This window comes from Ahaetulla prasina, chromosome 6, assembly GCF_028640845.1.
Source record: "Ahaetulla prasina isolate Xishuangbanna chromosome 6, ASM2864084v1, whole genome shotgun sequence".
NCBI lineage: Eukaryota > Metazoa > Chordata > Lepidosauria > Squamata > Colubridae > Ahaetulla > Ahaetulla prasina.
In genome coordinates, this window is record NC_080544.1 from 66873509 (window position 1) to 66899331 (window position 25823).

Genomic DNA, 25823 nt, shown 5'->3' on the forward strand with positions numbered 1-25823 from the left:
TTGTACTATGAAATGATTTTTTTTTTAATTGAAAAGAAATTATGGTTTATCTTCATGAACGCAAGCCTAAATAATATTTTTTCCCAACAAAACAGGGGTAGCACTTGTGTAGACAAGCAACGAAAACCGTCAAAGCAGCTGAGTTGAACTTTCCACAGATTGGAATTCCTTCAATGCCTCTCTTCACACCACCAGTGTTTTCCATGATGCTATTACAAATAACTCTTGTTATCCTGAGAAATTGTGCAATTTGATAACTTTTGACATGAACTCTATTAGTTGTTTAGTGAAGTTTAGTCTTCATTTGTTACAACATGAGGAACTGAACCAACCAGTTTCCCCCCCCCCCAGCATGTAAGAAAACTGTTTCAACACTAGCTTGTCCAATAACTTTGCTATAATCTTCGTAGTACTTCTCATTCTGCTCTAGTCTTTATATCCAGGTCCTGAGAAGTGCACTATTATATCCAGGTCCTGAGAAGTGCACTATTGTCTCAAGTATATTCTCTCTCTTTTTTTCCCTTAACCCCTTCCCCAAATTTACTACAGTTTAATTCAAATTCTCATAATTTCTTAATTCTTCATGAAATGAAGTTTTCCAGTTAATCGGGTATGTCGTGAGAATTGGCACCTATTTTATAGGATTGAAGATGATTTGAGATGCAAGAGATTATGTGTTAGATGCCTTGCATGCCAGTGTCATATTAACATGTCAGAGCATGTGCGTACTTTGCATTTTCAACTCAAGGGTCCTTGAGTGGCTCAGACTGCTAAAACAGTCTGTTATTAACAGCAGTTGCTTGCAATTATTGCAGGTTCAAGCCCCACCAGGCCCAAGGTTGACTCAGCCTTCCATCCTTTATAAGGTAGGTAAAATGAGGACCCAGATTGTTGGGGGCAATAAGTTGACTTTATATATAATATACAAATGGATGAAGACTATTGCTTGACATAGTGTAAGCCGCCCTGAGTCTTCGGAGAAGGGCGGGATATAAATGCAAATAAAAAAAACACCTAGAAGGATCAGATTGCAGTAATGGAAACACCAATTTTTAAGATAACAGAACTACAGACTATTTCCAATTAAGAAATCAAATAATTGAATTTTGAACAAAGGCAGCATCTTAAATTCTAATGTCTCTTCTTAATATGACAATTTATATAATTATACACTAACCTATAGTTATAAGCTATCCTGCCTTTTGTCTTTTATTCAACACTAGTAGCGAGGATATTCTCAGTGAACAATCAGGTATGAATAAGGCTGGAATTTAAAAACCCATTAACTTATCACATCTTGCAGATCTGAGGCCAACCTCGAACCAAAAACACAATTTGAGCATAAACACAGTTGATTCAGTGCGTGTTTTAATTATCTCTACAGGACAGAAAGCAATGCCATGGACAAACAGGCAATATAGTGCACTGGATTCACAGAAATGCATCAGAAAGGTACAGACGCAACACAGTCAAGAGCTGTGCCGCCATCACAGACCAGCCAGAGATAGTGAATTAAACACATGAGCCAGATAGAATGAAGGGATGCTAAGGAAAGTGATGGCATACCAGCAACTCCCACTGAGCACTCAGAAATACTACTCTTTCCTAGTCGGCATGAACTACCTGAAGTGAGGGAAGGATAGGAAGAAAGAAGACGTCTCCCAATGTTTGCTGCTCTATTGTAAACAAGTTTCTTCTGCCAAGAAGGATTTCGCTGTGTGTCAATAGTGATGGCAATAGGAATTCTTGGTTGTTTTAGATAATTTTTCCCAAGAAGACATTTTGGGAAACCATTTTCTCCAAATTACAGGAAGGCCCTTTCTGAAAACTTGCATTTTTCATGGCACCAGGCCAATAAGAATCTAAAAGTAGCACACTGTCCATTGGCAAGCAGTACTTCTTCTAAGTAGTGTAGGAATGTTTTAAAAACCCTGTGAAATAGGAACAAATTCTGTCCGGCATTACATACCCTCTACTTCATGGGGCAACAAAGAGGCTTGAGGAAGGATAAGTGAACCCATCCATGCTCCTCAGTGGGCAAGAAAGAACGTAAGAACCTGTGTGGGCATGGAGTAATTCTGCAACAAAGGCAGGCTGTCTTCTGGCCACACTCTTGTTGGCTCACAGTGACATCAGCTTTGCACTCGAAAGGCATGAGAAGGCCAGAAAGGGAGAGAACTACATAGAATTGATCAGAGACATGGCTAAGGGAAGACTAGCTAGAATCCCTTCTCGATGCTGAGTGTACGCCGAGTGACGTGCTCCAGCTTTCCAGACACATATTCAGTTAGACTGATCTGATAGTGGGCCAGCATCTTCAGCATAAGGCGTAAATTCAGCCACCACTGCTCCTTAGGAAGCCTGTGTCTGCAGAAAAACAAACAAAATGAATGAATACCAATCTAGCACAGGTAGTGCAACCACAAAGCGGCTCTGAATATATGCATACCATGTCTCTCTAACAAACAATCTCAGAATATCTAAGTAATGGGGCACAGCTACCAGTTAGACCTATATGTTTCCTCAGACTCAAAAGAAAAGTAAATATATAATAGTCAAAAAGTACCACAGCTCACTTTTAGATTCAATATATGTAGTACGGTTCTGAAAAGATCTTCAAAAGGAATAATTATGTATCATGTCTACATGAGTAGACAGAAAGGAAATTCAACTAATTTATCAGTGCATGAACAAATTATCTGACATCATTCTATATGCCATAATTTCAAGCGTATCAGCATTCCTCAGAATTTTGGGATACTCCACCAATACACTTACTCAAAATCGGTGACCTTTTTAAGCTCTGTCACAGGACTAAAGGACACAGTCTTCCTACGCAAGCCAATGACACAAGCAGATTCTGCAGAATTGGCAAATACTCGGCCTAGAGAAACAGAGTATCTTTACTTGTACTGCAAGAAAATCATCTCATCACATAAATGCCTTGGTTTTACATGAGGTAATTCTGGATATTGCAACAACTACCAAATGACTAAATGTTTCCTAAAGTATTGAACTGATGAATTTCAAGGAGAATAATTATATAATTTACCCAGTGAAAGCCAGCTTTGTTTGAAAGCAAGTATTTCCACAAAATAATTTTCAAGGTGATTAGCACTATACAAAGCAGAAGTGATGGGTAGGGATAGGCAACATGAACGAAGCAAGGAACTGTAAATGCTGAAATACACCATATATGCCATAAATTTGGATGTACTTCAAGTCCATCAAAGAATATTGTAAATGATAGAGTTCAAGATTTGATTAAGTTCCTCATTTTCTTAATTAGAAGAAAGTGGGCAGGCTGTTGCTGGACATCTCTCTTAGTAAGTAGATAGCTGAGAATCAGAGCAACCAACCACAGATAAGTTGCCTCATAATATAACAGCAACACAGCCCCTAGAGTAACCATTTGATTGTTCTCCTTCAGTGCCCTGCTAATCTTCTAATTAGAAACACAAACTAAGAAGCAGGCCATTGGGAGCAAGCTATTTGTTGTGTATTGTTTCATCTTCTTCTGCCAACAGGCTCTGAGCAACTTCTCTTGTTAAGAGGATGCAATGGCATCAACATCTTCTATCACTGATATGATAATTATGACCCACCTTTGCGGTACACATCCTTTAACTTTTCTGACATCCATAGAACAGCTTTCACACCCAGCTTGGTACCATAGTTGCGGTCAAAGGGGGTTGGAGCACCTCCCTAGAGATAGGAAAGTGAAAGTAGAGCCAAAAGAGCAGCCATGCTAATCCTGTTGTAGGAAGAAGCTGAGCTGAATGCAGTTGGCTGGAACCATTTAACTCAGAAGCCATTTTGCAAATATGTTCTACGAAAGTGGGAAATGGTTAAAAGCAAGGTCTAGGCAGATACAAGATGGGAAATATCTATTAATTCTACAGCCCTAAACTGAGGAAGTTCTTACCAAATATGTATTTTCTTGATGACAATGGATACCAATTGTTATTAAATTGTAATGGGCCTGGAATGAGGAGAATATGGCTCTCCTGATCCCACTCGATCTTACAGCAGCCTTCAGTGTCATGAATCATGGTATCCTTCTGGATTGCCCATGAAGGTCTGGGATGGGGTTATTGCTTTTCAATTGTTCTCCTCCTTCCTGAGTAGATGGTTCCATTTGATAATTGCAGGTGTTTAATAATTATGGCTTATATTGCATTTTTAAAATCATCATACAAATAGCAGTGTAATCCTCTCAGATTGATTTTTACTGGAACGGTAGGTAAACTTTAGTAAATGCATAAGGACTTTTTAAATCAAATAATGCCTGCAGTTATTCTCTCCACTAAAAGTTTTAATCAATTAAGCCTATGCCTCCTCAAAATGCATAGACATAGGTATTTGCATAATGCAATCTCATGAACTTCAGCTCTATATACCTGTTGGAGATGGCCTAAAACATTGATTCTGCAATCAAATATTCCTTTCCCCTCTGAGGAGTATAGGTTGTACAGGAATTCAGTGGTGTAATGTTCATGGCATTTCTCATTGCTAAAAACAAAGAAAGATAACGTAAGCAACTACAATTGCATCTTTTAAAGAAAAGGCAATATAGAAGATATTGTCTGGAAAATAATTAAAGATGTTAACTTCTGAATGTTAAATTTGTCTGTAGCAAGTTTGGTGTATTTTTGGCTCTTTCTTTTAGTGCATCCATGAGTATTTATGACTTTTTAATTAATAAGAAAGATCTCTGATGCAGGTTTCCCCTCTTCCTAAATAAGAAAACGCAGGGCATTTGTTTGAAAGTGGTACTGAATACATAGAACATCAGCAGAATGATTAATTCTTAACTTTCTGAAGACAAGCAAGTTTTCATTTCATTGCTTGTTTTGTATTTTTTATAAATTGCGTTATACTGCACTTTTTCTTTTGGGAAAAAACATGTAATATATAATAAGTTACAATATTTTAAATGCTGACATTTGTATGAATATCAGGGAAGGCAAAGGCTTTAGAAAGAACCATTTATGAACTACAAAATATAAATATAAAGGGCCGTGGATAGCTCAGGCTGTTAGGAGCCTGTTATTAGAACACAATAGCCTGCAATTACTGCAGGTTCAAGCCCGGCCCAAGGTTGACTCAGCCTTCCATCCTTTATAAGGTAGGTAAAATGAGGACCCAGATTGTTGGGGGGGCAATAAGTTGACTTTGTAAATATACAAATAGAATGAGACTATTGCCTTATACACTGTAAGCCGCCCTGAGTCTTCGGAAAAGGGCGGGATATAAATGTAAATTAAAAAAAAAAGAATTAATCATTATTAAATTTTTACCCCATCAATAATATACCAGGAACTGAGGAGGAACTGGCTAGTGGCATCTTCCAATTTGATGCTCTTTAGTTGTACTGGCCTGCAAACAGGATCATCTCTACCAGGTATATGATAGGACTTTTAATCCAGCACATTTACAGGCTATCAGAAAGGGAGGGATAAGAGCAAGCCCTTATTTAGCAACCATAATTGGGACTGGCAGCTCTGTTATTAAGTGATCAATAAGTGGAAAATCATCTGACCACCAGTATGCTTATGATTTTAATAGAGTTTTCATTTTTCTCCACTCCTCCACCCTTTGGAATGGTCATCCCAGCACATCAAAAAGAATAGGGTGGTGCAGAGCTTCAAATACACAGGGAAAACAGTGTATTTTTGCCCATTGTGTGTGGGCAAAGTTAGTTATTTTTTCAGCACTTGTTGTGACTTCAAACAGTTGCTGAAAGAGGCAGTTGGTAAGCGAGGTCCACTTGAATATTATTAATAAAACAAACCAGTGAATATCAACAATGCAATCTACATTAGCTTTTGCACTTGAGAAATTCTTTTTTCTCTGCAGCCTACTAGATACCTACAGATCTAAGCCAATTTCTCAGGTTTGAAAATTATTAATTTCTCTACAACATTTCAGAAGCTACAATGATTTCCATTTTGTTGAATCATTGTTCAGCTATGATTCATTCATAGGAGGTCATTCTACACTGCACTTACTCCCTTAAAGAGCTCTTGACTTACAATACTTTAAAAAAAGGTACAAAGTTCCTAATGTTTCAATGTTGTGTTGCAATAGGAATGTGCATCTTCTTTAACAATTCAAAGGACAACATGTCCTTGTTAAAATATTTCTATGACTTACCGGAGTACCAGACCTCTCTGAATGTCCGTTTTCATTTTGTCAGTCAAATGTTCAACATTCGCCTGGCAAGATAAAAATTACAATAGTTTTTATTGGAACATTTTTTTGCTGATAAGAGTAAAAGAAGTTATTTAGACAAAAGGAGGAGGAAATGACATTACTGAGCTAATAGAACAAGATTAGATAATAAATGCTTTGTTCATGTTGGACAGAATGGCTAGTTATCAGTGCAACAACTATCTCACAAGTACAGATCCGCCAAAAAAGTTAGAGAGAGAAATTTAAGAAACTCAGGTCTTGTTTGTATCTTTGTTCTGAGAATCCAGGAGCCTCACCTCTCATATATCACTAAGAACATAAGCTACAATGACAACTATGGAATTCTTAACTAAATAAATCTAGTGCCAATGTTTTCAGCTTACATGGCCCTAGTTCAGAATAAATGATGAAATAATCAAAGTGACAGAAGCACTGATGAATGGATCATATCTTGTTTTTCTATACAATTATGATCTCTAATCACAGATTTATCACAAAGACAACATGGTTTCACTCACATAGAACTGTCCTCTGGGATATAAAATGCCTCACAGGCTTAAATAATATAATTATTTATATTGATTTTATATTTATTTAAATTGATTTTAATCACAGATTTTAATGGCCATGTTGATGCTAGATTAATATGTTGTGGCCATGTTGATGCTAGATTAGTATGTTTATGTATGTGTCAACTAATAGGGGTAGACACAACCATTTAACAGTTAGTTTAGGCAGGGGTGTTAAAGAACTAGAGAAGGAATTTAAGAAGTCTGTTTCTTCTCATAAAATGCAATCAACATTGTATAGTTGGCGCCCATTTCATGATAAAGGCCTGGTGGTATGATCTGGAGTCACTGTACATATATCTAAATACATACCATTCATACAGTACAGTACAGTTGGTAATCTTTTGCAGTAGGGGCTACATTGTGGAATTATTCCCATCCCCAAATTTTCCATTTCCAAGATCCACAGAGATATTACCAGATTGGGGAGACATTTTTTAAAATCCCATTTTACATTTTTATCTTTTAAGTTGTGAGAGTGGTTGAAATAAGTGTAAAACAAGAACTTGCATAGTCTTGCATAGGTTTAATATATTTGTATTCCCAGTCCTCTTTTATTGGGAAAATACACATTATACTGCCAAACATGTACTGCTGAGTATCAGGAACTGCATAGTGGGAATCACAACATGCGAAGGGTGGAAAGTGTAGATATAGTTCATAAGCAGCCCAACTTGACATACGATATTCTACATTTGCACATAATGTTATCTACATAATATACAAAAACGTTTCCATGCATTTTCATCACTTTTCATTTTCTTTACCAGCACACCTTTAAGTCATGAATGGTGAAAGGGTCTTCATAGATGTAAGCAGCATCTGCTCCCACTGCAATTCCGGTCACTGTTGACAAGTAGCCACAATAACCCCCCATAGTCTCCACAATGAAGACACGCCGTTTGGTACCTGAAGCAGACTGTTTGATGCGGTCACAACTCTAAATGGCAAAAAATGAAAGTGGAAAAAATAACATGTTCAGGTATTGGAAGGCATTAAACAGTGACCGTGATTACAGGCTGCAAGTCATGCAACTGCACTGATACACAATTGCTTAACAAGAGCAAACCTGGCTTAGATCACAGTACAGCATTCCTAAACTCAACAGAAGAAACTGAGATAGATGATCTCAGTTATCATCACTACCCCCAGCAAATGTGAGGGGGAAAATGATTATCTGACCAGTTATGCGTCCAGTTTATTTTTATTTATTTAATTTATTTATTTATTTTGTCAAACACAATATATATTAGTATAAGCATGAAATAACCACACAAATTGAATACAACCAAAGGGAACATTAGGACAGGAATGGTAGGCACGTTGGTGCTCTTATGCACGCCCCTTAACCAGTTCTCAAGGACTACCACATCTAATGTAAAGGCCATCACAAAAACGTGTAAAACTGGGTTCAACCTGACTTTTGACTATAATGATTTATGGTCATTGAAATTCTGGTCACAATTATGGTTGTAAGTCAAGCGCTACAGTACTTGTATGCATGGTTTTGAAAAACAAAGCCTATCATTCAGTATTCTACAAAGAGTTTGAGCAGAAAAAAAGATACAGAGACATAGAATCACAGCAGGTATAATATTATAAAAACTGAGTGAATATCACTGAAGACTCCATTGTGTAACTAAAGAAATGTTTCTTGCCAGCTTATCTTAGTAGTGTCATGCCTCCCATGCCTTTTGGACACTGAATCTGAATTCTTTGGCCCAATGCCTGAAATCTGTTTTCTTAAGGTACTTGGTTTTCTTACAGTTTCCCAGCTAATACTAAGAACAAGGAAACACTTAACTGCCTTTTCTCTTTAATCCACTGTTTCCTCCTCCTATCGAGACTATGATTGAAAGACAGTGGCTGTGATTTGAGAATAATTAAAGGTCTCTCAGATGGTGATCAGGCCACTCATAATTAAGAGTGTAATTAAAGTTACAATGGCACTAAAAAAAGTGACTTATGACAATTTTTCACACTTATGACAATTGCAGTATCGCCATGGTCATGTGATGAAAATTCAGATGGTTGGCAACTGGCTCACATTTATGATGGTTGCAGGGTCCCAGGGTCATGTGATCATCTTTTATGACCTTCTGACAAGCAAGGTCAATGGGGAAACAAGATTCACTTAACAACTGTGTTGCTAATTTAACAACTTTAATGATTCACTTAAGAATTGCGGCAAAAAAGTCATAAAATGGGGCAAAACTCATTTAACAACTGTCCCACAGCAATATAAATTTTGAGCTCAATTGTGGTCATAAGTCGATGACTATCTGTAGATTAATCTTTTCCCTTTTTTCATAATACAGTCAAATTCATGATCAAAAGTAATTACGGACATACAATAGAAGTACTTTCTTCTCACAAAAAATAATTTATTCATGATCATAAAATAGAACAATAGTTCATAACTTCATTGGCTTTAAATAGGAATTATAGAAACATGCCAATCAGGCAATTTATAACATTTTTGCTACTTAAACAATTAGTAAATGGTTGATTTACTGGAGATGAAAGATCTATGAATAGGAATACTGCAAATAACTGCACCTTGAATTGTGCAGACAGGGAGAGAAACAGGCTTCCTGAAAATAGTTATAATTAGCTTCTACACTTTTAGGAAAATACTTGAAAATATAAGGTATTTGTTAAAAGCTCATAATCCAATGAATGTCTGGACAGAATGTCTACAAATCAGATTTATGAGTCTCAGTACTATGCCATGTTCCTCTCCCCCCTCCCCCCATTTACAGAGAAGAAATTGATTGATGTAAGGATGCTTACACAACTCATTTGCCTATCTGCCCTAATTCCCTGGAATGTACAGTTGCAATAACCCCAGCCTCACCTCCATGGCAGCATTGACCGCTGTATCGGATCCCAGGCTGAAATCAGTGCCAGGAACGTTGTTACTGATGGTAGCTGGTATCACACACATGAGGATACAAAGCTCATCATACTGCCCACGAGCCTCTACCAGCTGTAACACTCCTTCATATGCCTGCAAAAGGGAGAATAAACTGTAAGTCTAAACCACAGCAGGGAGTCTTAGAACTCAAGGGCAAAGAGTGTAGGTGAAAGACAACTTTGGTTTTGATTGAGATTGTTTTGAATTCTGAGCTTATATTATGCAGAAGTTAAATTTGAGAAAATTACAATTGGTAAAAAAGTAAGAGTGACTATGTAGAATAATGATTTCACCAATGTTTATTTAATTCTAGACTTGCATTCTATCCACAGACTATGCTAACACTGCAAATATGTCTGTTTAGAAAAGCCTTCTTTAAAAAGCGCTGGGATGGAGTGAAGTGAAGTGAGGTTTTTTCAGATAGTCTTCATTTAATATTGAAATGACTCAACCAGTTTCTCTGTACCTCAAAGCCTCCAATGACCAGCAAGGCCTGGATGTTAAATTTCCGAACATTTTCAGCAATCTTTTCCATGCATGTCTTTGGAAGAGTTCTGGCAAAACAATAATAAAGCAAGTTTCAAACAAAGTTTTTTCCAGTAAGAATGTGTATATGGAAAAGCTATGTTCTGAGATTCTTCACAGTTATTCAGCACAGATTTATGGAAGTAAGTGATGCATTTGCATTTTTCTCCACAAGAGATAAAAGTATGAAAAACAAAATACTGAAATAATTCAATTCCACATCAAAAAAGCAGGTGTTAAGATAAGGTTTTGAATTACAAGAACAGTTCAAAAATAAATTTAACACTGATAGATTATTCATGGCTTTCATGGAGGCAGGAAAAGTTTGTAGAATTTATTTGAGGTCAAGGGCTGACTATGTAACCCGCATTTCCTCTTAGTGTATGGAGAATTTTATTGGTTTTGACAGCACTAACCGTTTGGTGCCCAACATGGATCCTCCACGGCCCAACCAGCCTGCAACATCATGCCAGCACAGCTCTTTGACCTGTAAGAGCAAATAATTAAATCTGTTGTGATTTGGTCTATCAACCTCAAATAAATCAAGCAACACCAGTTTTCTGACATAGAAACCAGTGGCAGATTAATATTTTATTGGATGAGAATTATTGACAACTATTCTTTAATCTTTTAAACTGAAATTTTAAAACTCTTAAGTGGTGCATTCAGAATTCATAAAGTTCCAAAGGAATATTGATGTCTAATTGTTCTTATATCAGAGAATGGAGACATTCAGAAGGAGTTACCTGTCCTTTGCTTAAGCCTTCAAACCCATCGTTCACCACATACATTGTGTGACCCTGGCAAATCCCAACACGAACAGCTGATCGGACTGCTGCATTCATGCCTGCTGCTGGGGCTCCTACATTCAGTATGGCAATGCTGAAATTGCTCTGGTGGAAAGAAAAGACAATTAGCAAGCTATGCAGAACTTGAAGACACTAAAGTGATGGATAAACTTTAACAGGAGTGTATTTTAAAATCGAAACTTTCTCAACATTCCTCCAAGTCTTTTCATGATTGAAGCAGGATTCAGAAGAAGCAAGGTTGTCTCAGATGTATCTTCTTCCCCCTTTTCCTACAAAGAACTTTTAAAAATGATCATACGTCATACAGGTCTTTGACTTACAACCAGTTGGGACCAGAATTTCAGTCATTGAATGAAGGGGTTATTAAGCAAGATGCAATGTGACTGTTTTGCTTAATGACCACAGTCTGGGCACTCTTAGCGGCAGATGTTAAACCATTTCCCAGGTCATTAAGCAGACAGATTGAAAGGCCTGACTACTGAAAGATTTTAGTTCCATGTATAGCTGAAATCTTCCTGGCAGGCAGTCCCTTTCGCTCTTAAATGTTCCTGCAGCCAGATGAAGGATTTCAGCACTGTTCTGCAGCCCACTGAAAGGCTTTCTCCTCCCCCTTTTCTCTTTCACTTGCAATCTTCCCTGCTGCTTTCCCAATTGACTTTCTAGGCAAGCTGGCAAAGAAAATTGCAAGTGGTAATCACATGATTGCGGGATACTTGGCAATTGGTTGTAAATGTGCATTGATTGCCCGGTGTCCAAAGTGTGATCATGTGACCACAGGGAGAGCAGTACAACTTTACAATGGCTGGAAGCCTTCTATGTACCTAATGTACCCTTTCCAAGGCCATCATAGCTTTGAATAGTTGTAAGATGAGGACTATCTGTAATAACAGTTGTCAGTTCTCTGACTAAATAATGAGTACTATCAGTACTGAGTACTATTCAGAAAAGAGTTTTTTTAAACTTTTCTTCCACGTGAATTAAATATTTTCTGAAATAAGAATAATGCAAATCTTAAGTCACTGTCATTGGGGAGAGGGTATTTAAATCTATACACAAAACATAAATATTGCATTTCTATCTACATTTAGCTATGGCTAAGTGTCCGTAACATACACATATACATGAGCATTATCACCAGTCCTCCTATGTCCAAGCACTCAGATAACTTTTCTTTTCTCTTGTCTTTTCTCACCTTTTTCTGAGCTGGCTTCTGGTGTGCAAGCAGTTTATAAATATTCCAATTGTTTTCAAAGCTTCTGTAAAATAATTTTACAATCATACTGGTTATCATTTGGTTGTTATATTTTTTCTTTTTAAATTAACTATTTGTTACAACACTTAAGGAACAAAATAAATAGCTACATAAAAGAAGAAAGTGGATAAAGAATAAAACATCAATGAATAAACAAACAGTGTTTATAATTATACAGTTTAAAATTCATTATTTCATTAATACATTAATTAATTTTATAGAATTAGTTCACTGTATCATCTTAAGAAATAACTGAACATTTCTATAAATGTCTAAATGTGTTACTTATAATATGATCACTAAGGTCATTAATGTATAATATGAAGTGTGTTGGTCCTAGAACACTGCCTTGGGGGACACCGCTATTAACGGGTGGAGGATTTGATAGTGCGCTGCCTATTTTGACCACTTGTTGCCTGTTTGACAGGAACAGTTATCCAATTATGGAGGGGTCCGGAGATGTTTTAGAAGTAGTTTGTCGTGTACCACTGAATCTAAGGCTTTACAGAGGTCTTTATAAAATGCATCTATTGCTTTGCCCTGATCAAAATTTGTAGTCCATATGTTTTTACAGTGTAGAAGTTGTAGATTACAGGATAATTTTTTCCTGAAACCAAATTGTTTATTAGAGAGTAGGTTGTTTGTTTCTAGGTGGAGGGTAATGAATAGGTTGATGACTGATTCCATTACTTTGCAGGTGACTCAGCATAAAGAGATTGGTCTGTAGTTTTCAACTAGACTGGGATCTCCCTTTTTGAAGACAGGGATGACCGTGGCTAGTGACCATAGATTGGGAAGGGAGCTGATCCTGAAAGATTTTTCAAAGATTATGCTTAGGGGTTCTGCTATAACAGTGGAAAGCTTTTTTTAAGAAGTATGCACAAAGTCCATCAGGTCCAATAGATAGAGATGGTTTCAGTCTATGTAGTGCCTTTTCAACATTATCTTCTGTGAAATCTATTTGTGTTAGATTGTTGTAGTCATTATTAGTACGACTAGGGAATGTTGGGCATGAGCCATTGCTGCTAACAAAGACTGTGCCGAAGAATGTGTTAAAAAGGTTTGCTTTAACTGCTTCATCATTGCATTCTTTACCATTAGATCCTTTTAGGGATGGGATGGATCTCGAGTCTTTAAGTTTGTTGTTTACAAACTTTTATCTCCTAATAAGCTCAGGAATGCTTTAAATTGTGTCATGGGATAACATAACTGGTGAACAGCCGTGGTATCTGTGTGAGGTGCAAAATCATACAACATTTATTATGTCATGATGCAACTTCCGCTCTCTCTGCATTGTGGTGTGAACAAGAAGTATACAAAACATTATGTTACAATGTTTGTTTCATTCCTTAACCCCCCCTTCCCTCCCCCCCCAATATGTGCATGTTTGAATCTATATTTATAATTTCTATGCGTTTCAACTTTTCCTTGAAAATCACTTTCACATCTTTAGTGAATGACTTCACCACCATGTTGCTAAAAAAGTCTTTAAGAATATATTTATATTATAAGCAATACCCAAGGACATTACTTATATTCTCAAAAAAAAAAAAAAAAGATCTGATGATTTTTTTCTCAAGACTCCCTGGCCAGCAAGGGAGTATTTAAGAGTATGGAAACAATTATTACCTGATTTTACTCAGTATGTAATGTGTCATTTCCTTAATAAGTTACGGTATGTCATTTTTAAAAATACTCTGGCTGATAATCATCTCAATTTTCAGTCTGATTTAGTTGCTTTAAAGATTTCTTAGCGGAAACAGGAAATAGCACCCAGCTTGAAATTCTTTTCTGAGACGTCAAACACTTACTTGAAAGAGTGACAACAGTATAAGTCAAATCATTCAATTTCTAATGTTTAGTCTCTGACTTGCCTTAAATAACTAAAATAATTCCAAACTCATGCAAGAAACTACGTCATCAAACTCTGGAAATACCATTATTTTCAGAAATATACAAACTATTTAGGAAAAAATTGCTAGAGATGAAAGGTTCAACCAAATAATCAGTTAGAACTGAGCATGTTGAAGATTATGAAATGTAGGCTGGCTACGCCTCTCCAGAAAGAGAAAGGGTAAGAATGACCACAGCACTGAACAATATGATTCTATATTGCAAGTAATTTCTTTCCAAGTGGCATCCGTGATGCCAATACAACACTTCCTAGCATCTTTGGTTGCATGAACTTTTTTTCTTGGTAACATTTTTGGAAGTTATTTGCTGTTACCTTCTTCCCTGTCTTGAGATAGTTACTGGTCCAAAGCCACTCAACTGGCTTCTGTAACACGAAGTTTGGATTTCTCTAATCCTAGTTCAGAATTTAGCCATTAGATGCTAGAGTGCTTTAATAAACAGAGACGATCAAGTTGTTTTTACATCATTACAATCTGCAGTAGATGTTTTGCCTTGTCTTTTCTCATTCACACTTCCACAAGCAGATAAAAGAAATTAATTCTCCTCTCAGACTGAGAGATAGCTCTCACCTGCCTCTGAGCTGGATAGCTTCATCAAACCTTTTCTCATCCATAGCTTTCTGAACATCCTTGGTCTAAGAGAATAAAGAATCACAAGGAGGTTCTTATGAGGAGTCACACACACACACAAAATCAGGTAATACCACGTATGCAGTAAGATTATCTGCTCATTTCAAGTAAAGAACCAGTAAGTTAAGTCCACTAAGAATATATTATTATTTCAGAAAAAGATACAATGACCAAGAAAAATAGTTCATGGATTGGCAGGAACACATGGAAAAATGATTTCCTTTTAAATAAGAGATGGGGAAATTTTACACCAGTGTTTTTCAACTATGGCAACTTTAAGATGTGTGGACTTAAAAATTCCAAATTTCTGGCTGGGGAATTCTGGGAATTGAAGTTCACACCTTTTAAAGTTGTCAAGGTTGAAAAACTTTGCTTTTAGACCCTCCAGATTTTGCTGAATAACAACTCTCTCAGTCTTCCCCAGTGGACATCCTGGGATAATTCAGGGTCACAAATTAATCTCCCAACTTTGGCCTGAGCAAGGCCAAAAAATCATGAAAATGATTTTTTTCCTGGAAAAAAATCAAGAATGATTCATAAGATATGAGTTTGTACTCAAAATTCTAAAATGCTACACCCAAATACCACAATTTAAATGACTGTGACAAGTTATGCTAATATGATAGGCCTGCAAGATATTGTCATTCTTTAAGAAGCATTGTTTTGTCATTTCTTTAAATTAATTTGATTTTGCAGAAACAAAAACAAAAACAAAACTGGAGTCCACAAAAATGTTATTTGTTCTTATAAAGAAATGAAGATAAGAAAAGAATAAGCAACCTTATCCCAGCCTTCATTGCTATTGTCTAATCATTATTCAAGGCTTGTCTTTCCCCTATTCACCCCTGCCTTATGGATGCTGTATTACTGACTCACAGCCTAGGACTTGGGAAAAGTAGTTACCTATTGATATCAATCCTTTATCTCGTAGTCCCTATTTCCTATGTTTCCTCTAAAAGCAATCACATCAATGGTGAAATGTAAAATTTGTTAGTACCAGTTCTGTGGGCATGGCTTGGTGTGTGTGGGGGGGTTGAATTTGACTTGATGGGCGTGGCCAACTTTTTTTTACTTTTAAAAGCATTTTTTTTTTACAACCTTTTCGGCTGAAAAATGTTTTTAAAAGTAAAAAAGTGCTTTTAAAAGGCTCCTCTGACGATCCCAGCTGAGTTGCTTGATCGTCAGAGGCTTTTTTTTTTAACCTTTAAAAACATTTTTTTGGCCAAACAAAAAATGCTTTTAAAAGTAAAAAAACAACAACAACCTGATGATCATGCGGCTCAGCTGGGCATGGGGGTGAGGCAGGGATTCTTGCTACCGGTTCTCCAAATTACCCGCTGCCAGATCGGGCAATCTGGTCCAAACCAGGAGCATTTCACCCCTGAATCACATTGTTTTCAATTTTTGGGGCAACTTTTCTCAAGTGAAAACTGAGCTTTTAGGTATTGTATCTCAGATGCATATTCCAATTACATCAACAGAATTGCCATATATTGTATATATCCTGAGTAGCTAAGACTACCTTTCTCCAACCTGGAGACTTTCAAACATAGACAAACCTGATTTCCCAGAATTCTAATCAGCAACATGAATTTTCAACCTCTTTATCTCCTCCATTTATGTCTCCCCTCCCTTTCTCCACTTCCCACTCCAGCTAAAAAAAGCCACAGTATTCTATCTTGATCATATTTGGCTTCTGTGTTTCTGTGAAATACTCACCACTTGCACACATTCCATTAGAGGTAGGCGCACTGACTGGTTCCCAGACAGACTCACCACACAGGCTGGAGTATCTGGTGTTGCCTCCAGTAATGCCATTACTGCTTCCATACCCATTTTGCTGCTCTAGGAGTACACAAATGCATTTGCTGTAAGCAGGTTGGCTCCCTATTGGTTTTGGATGTTAAGCTGTGAACCAGAGTTTCTTAGTGCAGTGATGCTGCAGTGAACAACCAACAACTACTCAGCTTCAAGGCTGAGGAAAAAATATTAAAATAGGAGAAGGGGTAGGAAAAATAAGTTCTGCAATTAAATTACAATGGGCGTTGCCATCTTGACAGAGAGAAATCAGCTGTTTTTGACTTCTTCCTAATATGTAGTGAAAGTTCTTCTCTAGCCATGCCATGCTATGTGTCTCAAGGCTAGATGCATCCTCAGCGGTCTATGATGATTTTAGGTGAAGAGCCTAAAAAAAATCTACTTAATATAGAAAATCATGGTTTCATGTGACAAAACATATGGAAAAACAACGGAGGAAACTTTAAAGATATAGTTGTCACTCCCTGACACACCCGACACAGAATAACATAGAGTGAGCAAGAGCCCAAATCAAGGGCAGCTGCTAGCTTGTGGAATTGCAAAGCATGCTAGGACAGAAACTCCATTTCTAATGTAGGAGAAGGTAGCAGTCTTTGAGTGGGAGGCCATGAAGAATTGGGTATGAAAGCTACAGAAGGGCATCCTGAGATTGTGATGGGGATGAAAATGATAATCTTAAGAACTTGTCTGCTACAGATTTGCTTAATTAGATAGTCAAGGTACTTGGCCAAGAAGAAAGTGACTCTGAAGCATGGATTGTATTGTTTTTAGCATTGCAATATTGGAGGCTACTCTGGACAATAGGTGGGTAGTTGTTTGGGACTTCAAAAAGCTTGCGCACATGAAGTGCCATGCCCAGTCTTGAAAAAACAATGGCTAATGAATAGACCAAAAAGCTCTGGAAACTAAGAGGAGGAAAATAGTCATATGAGACTGAAAAAGGAAGCTATATCGCTGCTGATGACTCATATAAATTTCTCCTTCTGAAATCAAAAAGATTCAAAGAAGACTAGCGTCCAAACTGGTGTATGCAGCAATGGTGGTGCTGCTGAAATTGAAAATGAAGGGAACTGGTAGAATTAAATACCCACTTTATATAGAGACTTGAGTGGGATTGGAGGGTAGTGTCCTGAGAGGACCTTTATCTCTTTTTCTTTGCTTCTTTTTGTCCTAAATGGAACTATGTAAGTGTTTTAGCAGATGCAGGCTATTTTTTCATGATTTTCCTAATGCCTGTGTTAAAATTACAAAATCTAAAGGGTTCTCAACAAGAAAAATGGATCTTAAATGCCTTCAAGACTGGGTGTGGTAGATACCAGCAACTAATGAAATATGGTAGAAACTTTGCATTAAGACAGAGATTACGATAGCTTCAGAATGTGATCTCCTAACAATTTCCCACCCCCAAAATGGCTTAATGCCAAGATTACTCTGAAAATACCCAGCTGTGCTTAAAAATGGGTGGATCTACTTCAAAGCCTTAACCAAGTCCCAAAGAGCAAAGTCAGTGTCCATCTGAGGAAGAAACTTTGTTATCACAATGCTGGCACTGGTAGAATGGGGACATCAAAAGCCTTATGTCTAAGACCAGAAGGTACATGAATGGTATTGATATATATCCTATATAGGCAAATGAACAAAAGGTAAATTAAAGTTAAATTTGATAAAAAAGGGTGACAAAGTACAAATCCTAGAAGTAACACGAGTTCTAAGCATACACATACTGTTTCTGTGGTGGTAGAAATCGAGCTACAGATTGAGCAGCAGCTGCATACAACTGCCTGCTATGCACAGGATAGGATTCCTGCTAATAAATTTGGTAAATTGTAAAACATTAGGAAGCATTCTGGGCAGGCATTTAGTTCATGAATCACTAGGGGCTGATGGGAAAAAACAACTTTCAAAGTTTCCTCTGTAATCAAATACATTTCCCCCCCAAAACGTCACACATTATAAGACGAGTAATGTCCATGGCACACAGTATTCTCCCCTGGTTGGTTGAGTTTTACAGTAAGCCTGGCATCTGTTTCACAACAGTTGTCATCTAAACTATTTTCACCCTTACTGATGTACTACTTCACAGCTAGGGAACAACTCCTTTCCATAGAAAAGAGAGAGATGATCAGACAGCTATCCTGGAATGTGACATGTAACTGAAGAAGAGAAATTAGCTTTCCCTGAATATCTGACCTTGGTAGTATCACGATATAACTGCCTTTTCTTCAGGTTAATGCTTCTTCTTGAAATAAAATCAGTAGGCAAGGTTACCTAGGAGGGAACTAGCAAATTATGTCAGAAACTGGGTAAGTTCTGGCTATCTAGTAGCACCAAATAAACCCACAGGCTGCAAAATAGGATCTGGAAAAACCAAACTATTCAACTGTTCTTTTTAAAAACTGAAATATATTATTCCAAAAGGAGAAACTCATGAAGCAGAACACAAAAAGTTAACCTCAGGACTCTGACTTCCTAGTCTAGAGGTTCATAAGCTGTCATACATGACTCCTTACGAACAGATATGAGGGAGATTTCAAATTTGGGGGAACTTAAACAGGCAACACATTATGTGGCCATTACTTAAGTTATTCTGTGAAAATATCACACTTACCAAGACACGATCAAATGCAGATGGGGTCCCACCACGCTGCACATGCCCAAGCACAGTTACACGAGTGTCAAAGCCAAGGCGTTTGACAACCAGCTGATTAAAAAAAGGGGAGGAAAGGATGATGCATGTTACATTCTTGCATTCCCCACCAAGACAATGTGCCCTTCCTCTTAAGAAAAACAGAGACTGCTATAGATCAAAAGCTTTTACAAGAGAATCCATATTAAAGCTTCCCAAGTTGAGTTTCTCAACTTTGTATAGATTCGTATAGGTAAAAAAAATCAAAGAAACATAATCTATGCAACAATATCTAGAATTTAGAAGACCCTGAAACAATATTTTTCTCCCTAAGTTTTGTTTTCAATGTCGGGTTCTAACCTATTAATTTGTCTCTTACCTCCTTCACGTAGTTAGAGGTGATGGGTTTCCCATTCCTATCTATGGCACCTTCAGCAATTATGATTATATTCAGTCGGGATCCTCTGCTTCGGGTCTGTCCAGATAAAAATATAAGAAACCTAACAACTGATGGACTCCAAGGCAAGACTTTCACAATCCTAACAGTAGCAACCTGGATTTTTAATCACACAAAAACATACTTCCTAAGTGTAGAAAAAATGGAGGACCATGCTTAAGTAGTTCTGAATTTCCTATACCATAAACCTCAAATCTGGAAAGTTTCACCCCTCATCCTTCTTTCAACAATTTTATGTCTGTTGGCCAGCTTGTAGTAACTGTGCACAGTATTCAAATCCAAGCAACTAAGCATCCCTCAGATTCTATCCAAGCAAACTCTTTATCTGTCAGCTGTTCCTTTAAAAAGTTAGGGTTTTTTTTAGGTTGCACTGTAATCCATATTAGCTCAGGGAATACATAATTGAATTAAAATAGTATTAAAACCCTAACATTCTGGAGAAATCTGGAGTTCTGCAGAACACTCGAAGGTTTCTCCTTTAGGTCATGCCATACCTTTTCTGGACCATGCCATTCCAGGGACAAGTTTGGCAATTTCCAGAAATACTCCTTCACATGTTCAAGAGATGTTCTGGTTCCAAAACAGGCTTGTTACTTCTGGAAAATATTGGATCAGCCCTGGAATGGCAAGATATCAGAGAGGGAATAGAATGTTCCAGATTACTTCAGAACATTCCATTCTCAAATCTATGAATTTTGCACATCCCTATAAATATCAAGGTTTTTTTTAAAAAAAGTAAACTAGGGTGGATCTTTCCTATTGTTTCTCAGAATATTCTGCCTTTTAAAAAAAATGCCCCAATTTTTACAATCATATCTTATAGGAGCCATGGTAGCACAGTGGTTAGAATATAGTATTGCAGGCTAACTCTGCCCACATCCAGGAGTTTAATCCTGATTGACTCAAGATTGACATAGCCTTCTGTCCTTTTGAGGTCAGTAAAATGAGGACCCAGATTGTTGAGGATAATATGCTGACATTTTTAAACTGCTCAGAAAATGCTGTAAGCACTCTCTGGTACATAAATCTGGTATATATAAAAAAGGTATCTAAATCTAAGTCCTATTGCTATTGCTATTATTTCTTAAAGAAATTCTCTAGGTCTCATGGGGAATTGGGGGAGTCCACAGTCACCTTTGGAAATGATGCTAGCCACTGATACTTTGCAAACAGACAGCAGTCAGTTTTTATATAAAAATAATCTTGTTTTTTTTAAAAGCTAGGTTACACAATGATACTTATGAAGGTATCTGTAGGAAAATAGAATTCCACAAGCTCTGTCTACTATGAGCTAGGTTTATTTAGTTGAATATCAGATATTACTAATTCTTACTTCACCAAGCCGTTCACACATAAAATCCTCCCAGCCATCCTCAGGCGGTGATTCGGGAATGAAAAGCCAGTCAGCTCCAGAAGCCAGCGCTGAAACTAATGCTAGGTATCTGGAAAAGGAGAAAAATGTCATCTTGTGAATGGCACCTTTGATGTTTTTTCAAGGTGAAAGAAATTGTCCTGAAGACTGAAAAGATGGAGCTTGGGGCGGGGGGGGATTTCATAATGCACATGGGGGCGTGTTTTTTAGATTAGCCCTCCCCAGCTAGGGAACTGTTAATTCTTTTTTCAGTTCAACAAATAAACAAACAGCGCTTACCCACAGTGCCTTCCCATCACTTCCAGCACAAATGTTCTCTGATGACTGCAAAACAAAATTAGAAAGCAAGAGCTTATCACCAAGTGCTGTTAGGTGAAGATACCAGTGCCTTACAATGAGAAGTTGCTTTTATAATATGAAGAGAAAGGGAAAGGGGATAGAGAGGAAATTAAACAAAATAAAGCCCCCAATTTACAGAGAATAAGGAAGCAGCTTCATTAAAACTAGCCACACCTTGTGTGCTTGTGACAATGACATGAAGAAAAGATGTAAGAACTCTTGTGTTCACCTCTGGGCTGTTGTAGTGATGGCATCGATCACCTCCATGATGCGGTGCAAGGCAGAGTCAGTGCCAATGGTCATATCGGTGCCACAGAAGTCATTGTCAATGGAGCCCACAAGGCCCACAATGTTTAAGTGACGGTATGTCTGAGATATTTCCTCAGTGATTTTTCCTGGATGGAAAATGAACACGGGGTTGTGAGTCTTAAGAATATCCCAAATGAACTGTTTCCAAACACAATTAGATAATGCTTATCCTACAGCAAAGTAAACAGAGATTATTTCAATTAAAGTAAGGATATTTTTTTTACTGCATCTTAAACAATACTCTGGTAAACTGTACATTATGTTTTTTGTCTTAATTAACAGCTTGGCTGCAGAAACAGGACAGAAATAAAATCAGCTTTCATTTCTAATGAAATACGAACTTGGTAAAATCAGTGGTTTTATGACATATAAAGTACTGATTTCACTAAGTTTATATTTCATTAGAAATGAAGGCTTACTTTATTTCTTTAATTTTTACTTCCATTGTATGTTTTATGGTACAAAGGCACATAAAAAGGAGCAACTGACTATAAAAAAGAATCAGTTAAAGATTCAATGGTGTTAAAAGATAGGAACTGTTAAGTTCGGGAAGTAACGAGGCTGGAGACCAGGGTAGTGACAACAGCTCTTTAATATATGGTGAACCCAGCAACAGGCTGGGGGAAAAACCTCTCCTTTTATACAGTTCTGCTGGAGGCTTCGTCCAATCAGCAACGTGCTGATTTCCCGCTCAAATATTTAAAGGCACAACTGTTAATACATAACACTCCTCCCCTCCCAGAAAACACTTGGTCTTATTTACATATTTATTTACATGTTATTTTTCGACGTAGTCACGCAAATAACCTGGGCGTCTCCTAGTTCTTTCTGACCTGCGCAGTTCAGTTCTGGGTGGTGTTTGAGCTGGTCGGAGGGCTGTTTTCTCCTCCCAGCTCTTTCTCTGGGCCATCGGGCTCTGGATTATTGGCCGACTCTTTTTCTTGGCCATCCGGCCTTGGATTAACTTTGGAATTTTCCCTGCTGCTTCCCTCGGGGACCTGATGGCATCGCTGGAACTCTGGGACCTCAGCTAAGTCTTGCGCCTCCCCCGGGTCATTGTCAGCTGTGGATTCAAAGTGGTATTGGTCATTACCTGTCTCTGTTGGTTGGTTTGGTCAGTTATTCGTTTCCTTAACTGATCTATGTGGCGCCGCCACATTCGGTTGTCTGGTAGCTCTACCACATACGATTTTGGCCCTGTTACTCTTGTTACTTGTCCTGCGAGCCAACTAGGGCCGTCCCCATAGTTTCGGGCCCACACCCGGTCGCCTATGCTCATTTCCCTTGTTTTTTCTAGCTCCCCCCTGTAACCCTCCGGTGTGTAATGGGGTTCAAGCGGTCAAGTGGGCACGGAGTTTTCGTCCCATTAGCAATTCGGCTGGGCTTTTCCCAGTGGCTGTACTTGGGGTTCTGTGCTGGACGGCTAGGAAAAAGTCTATTTTTGTTTGCCAGTCACCTGGCTTGAGCCTGGACAATGCCTCCTTAGCGCTCCGGACGGAACGCTCTGCAAGGCCATTCGACGCAGGGTGGAAAGGTGCAGAGAGGGCATGTCGGATGCCTTCCTCTGCCAGGTACTCTTCAAACTGGGCTGCCGTGAATTGGGGCCCATTGTCGGACACCAGAGTGTCCGGCAACCCGTGAGTTGCGAATAGGTGGCGCAGGGTTGCGATTACTGCTTCGGCTGTGGTGGACTTCATAAGTATGATCTCTAACCATTTGGAAAATCGTCCACCACCACTAGGAATGTTTGGCCGTGAAAGGGGCCAGCAAAGTCAATGTGGATTCTTGACCAAGGCCCTTGGGGCTTTTCCCATTCTCTGACTGGGGCTGTTGGGGGTAGCGGTCTGGACTCTTGGCAAGCTTGGCATTTCCCTACCCTCTCAGCAATCTCTGCGTCCATGAGTGGCCACCATACATAGCTTCTAGCTAACCCCTTCATCCTCACGATGCCTGGGTGACCCTCGTGGAGGAGGTCCAATACCTTGCCCCTTAACTTAACAGGAATTATTACACGATCACCCCATAACAGGCACCCCCCTTGAGCCGAGAGCTCATCACGTTTCTTAACAAATTCTTTGAACCGTTCGCGCAGCGGCCACCCTCTGTACCCAACCGGTACAGTCCTTAACACAATGTCCCGGTATGATGCCGAGCCACTTCCTTTGATGTGACTGGGCCAGAGTCCAACGAGTCAATAAGGAGGATGGGTGTCCCGGAGTGGGGTCTTGATCGCCCCTGGCAGTGGGCATCGGCTCAAAGCGTCTGCATGCCCCACTTCTTTCCCGGTCGATGCTGCAGCTTGTATGAGTAAGCGGCTAAAAATATAGTCCATCGAGTCAAGCGTGGCGAAAGTGCCACAGGCGTTGGCGATCGCCAGCCAGTAGTCCCAATAACGGTCTGTGGTCAGTCACGATTTCAAAATTCCGCCCAAAGACATACTCATGGAATTTTTTGACCCCTGATACAATGGCCAATGCTTCTTTGTCTAATTGGCTGTAGTTCCTCTCTGGGGAGGACATCGTTCTAGAGTAGAACGCTATAGGGGCTTCTGTGCCGTTTGGAAGTCTATGGCTGAGTACAGCCCCCACCCCATAAGGGACGATCGCAAACCAGCACTAGGGGTAGTGAGTCGTGATATTGGATGAGCAGGCTATCACTTGAGAGCAGGTTCTTTACTGCTTCAAAAGCCCTATTTTCTGACTTTCCCCAAGACCAAACAGTATTTTTCCTAAGAGCCTATGCAGCGGTTCCATAGCAGTTGCTTTGTTCTTTAAAAAGACCGCGTAAAATTAACCAATCCCAGGAATGCCTGCAGCTCTGCTTTGTTTTTGGGCGCTGGAGCCTTCCTAATTGCCTTAACCTTGCTCTCAGTAGGGTGAATTCCTTTCTTGTCTATCCGGTAGCCCAAGAAATCGACCGATTCGACCCCTATCTGACATTTATTTGTCTTGACTTTTAATCCGGCTGTCCGGAAAATGCTCAAGACCTTTCTTAACCGCTCCCCCAATTCCTCCATGTTTTCCCCTGAAATTAGGACATCATCAGTAGGAACTACCCTGGGAGCCCTTGCAGTAGTCGTTCCATCAGGTTTTGGAACAGCCCTGGTGCCACACTAACCCCAAATTGCAATCGGTGCACTTGAATGCCCCCTGTGCGTCACAATCGTTTGGGCTTCGCTGTGCGGGCGTCTACTGGCAGTTGTTGGTAGGCTTGGGCCAAGTCTAACTTTGCAAAGACTTGCCCTTGCCCCAAGGAGTGCAATAAATGTTGCACCACGGAACCGGGTGCGCTTTTCTGTAAGGCTTTGTTAAGCGTCGCCTTGTAGTCAGCGCAAATTCTAATTGACCCGTCCGACTTGATTGGGGTGACGATTGGCGTCTCCCACTTTGCGTGATCGACTGGCACCAAAACCCCCTGATTTATGAGCTTGTCCAGCTCCTTATCAATTTTGGTTTTAGGGCAAAGGACTCTCCTCGCCTTAAGCCTAATGGGGGCTACCTGGGGTCTAAGTTGAAGGAAATAGGGGTCCCTTGTACTTGCCCAGGCAGTCCTTGAAGACATCTTCGAACTCGTTAAAGAGAATGTCTTTCAAATTGCAGTCACTTCTGTAGATGCCAGTCACTCCCATGCCCAGGGCACGAAACCAGTCTAGTCCCAACAGACTGGGCAGAGTTCCTTCGACGATTGTGATGGGCAGGGTCTTTTTGTGAGGGCCGTACTCGACTCGGACGGAGGTGGTCCCTCGAACAGGGATGCGATTCCCCTGGTAGTCGTGCACTCGTAGCCGCTGTGCTTGCAGATGGCGCTTCGCGACGGACGGCAGTGACTTCGCCAGGGTGTCCCAGGACATGATGGTGATCGCTGATCCCGTGTCTACTTCAAGCCTGCACCGTACTCCCTCGATCTTGGGCTTTGTAAAAATCTTCTTTTCCACTTTGGTTGAGGCGCGGCCTATAATGACAGTCGTTTGGTTAGACTTCGCCTTTCTTGTTTGAACCAATCGCGGGCCGCCTTTCCGGTTCCGCGTTTTGATTGGCCGATTTGAATTTTCGGCGGGAAGGTTGGGCCGCTCTGCAAACCTGAGCTAAGTGT

The 25823-nt window shown here is 39.2% G+C and overlaps 1 protein-coding gene across 4 annotated transcripts in view; it reads right to left on the reverse strand.

Moving 5' to 3' along the window:
• Window positions 1–1346: 1346 nt before the first annotated feature.
• The window catches only part of PFKL (phosphofructokinase, liver type), a 50732-nt gene continuing 26255 nt past the window's right edge, over window positions 1347–25823 (reverse strand). For 2 of the 4 annotated variants that reach the window (XM_058188156.1, XM_058188160.1), the window contains 18 exons: window positions 21652–21817; window positions 21363–21407; window positions 21045–21153; window positions 19634–19729; window positions 19237–19329; window positions 16530–16655; window positions 14751–14815; window positions 12208–12271; window positions 10953–11099; window positions 10623–10693; window positions 10148–10235; window positions 9622–9774; window positions 7540–7704; window positions 6157–6218; window positions 4401–4512; window positions 3606–3705; window positions 2779–2884; window positions 1347–2367 (listed from right to left, as the gene is read on the reverse strand). In XM_058188156.1, coding sequence (XP_058044139.1) covers window positions 2220–2367; window positions 2779–2884; window positions 3606–3705; window positions 4401–4512; window positions 6157–6218; window positions 7540–7704; window positions 9622–9774; window positions 10148–10235; window positions 10623–10693; window positions 10953–11099; window positions 12208–12271; window positions 14751–14815; window positions 16530–16655; window positions 19237–19329; window positions 19634–19729; window positions 21045–21153; window positions 21363–21407; window positions 21652–21817 — 1916 coding nt within the window. In that variant the 3' untranslated portion in view covers window positions 1347–2219. The remainder of the gene's footprint in view (window positions 2368–2778; window positions 2885–3605; window positions 3706–4400; window positions 4513–6156; window positions 6219–7539; window positions 7705–9621; window positions 9775–10147; window positions 10236–10622; window positions 10694–10952; window positions 11100–12207; window positions 12272–14750; window positions 14816–16529; window positions 16656–19236; window positions 19330–19633; window positions 19730–21044; window positions 21154–21362; window positions 21408–21651; window positions 21818–25823) is intronic. The other 2 variants (XM_058188158.1, XM_058188157.1) reach the window with 2 other exon arrangements.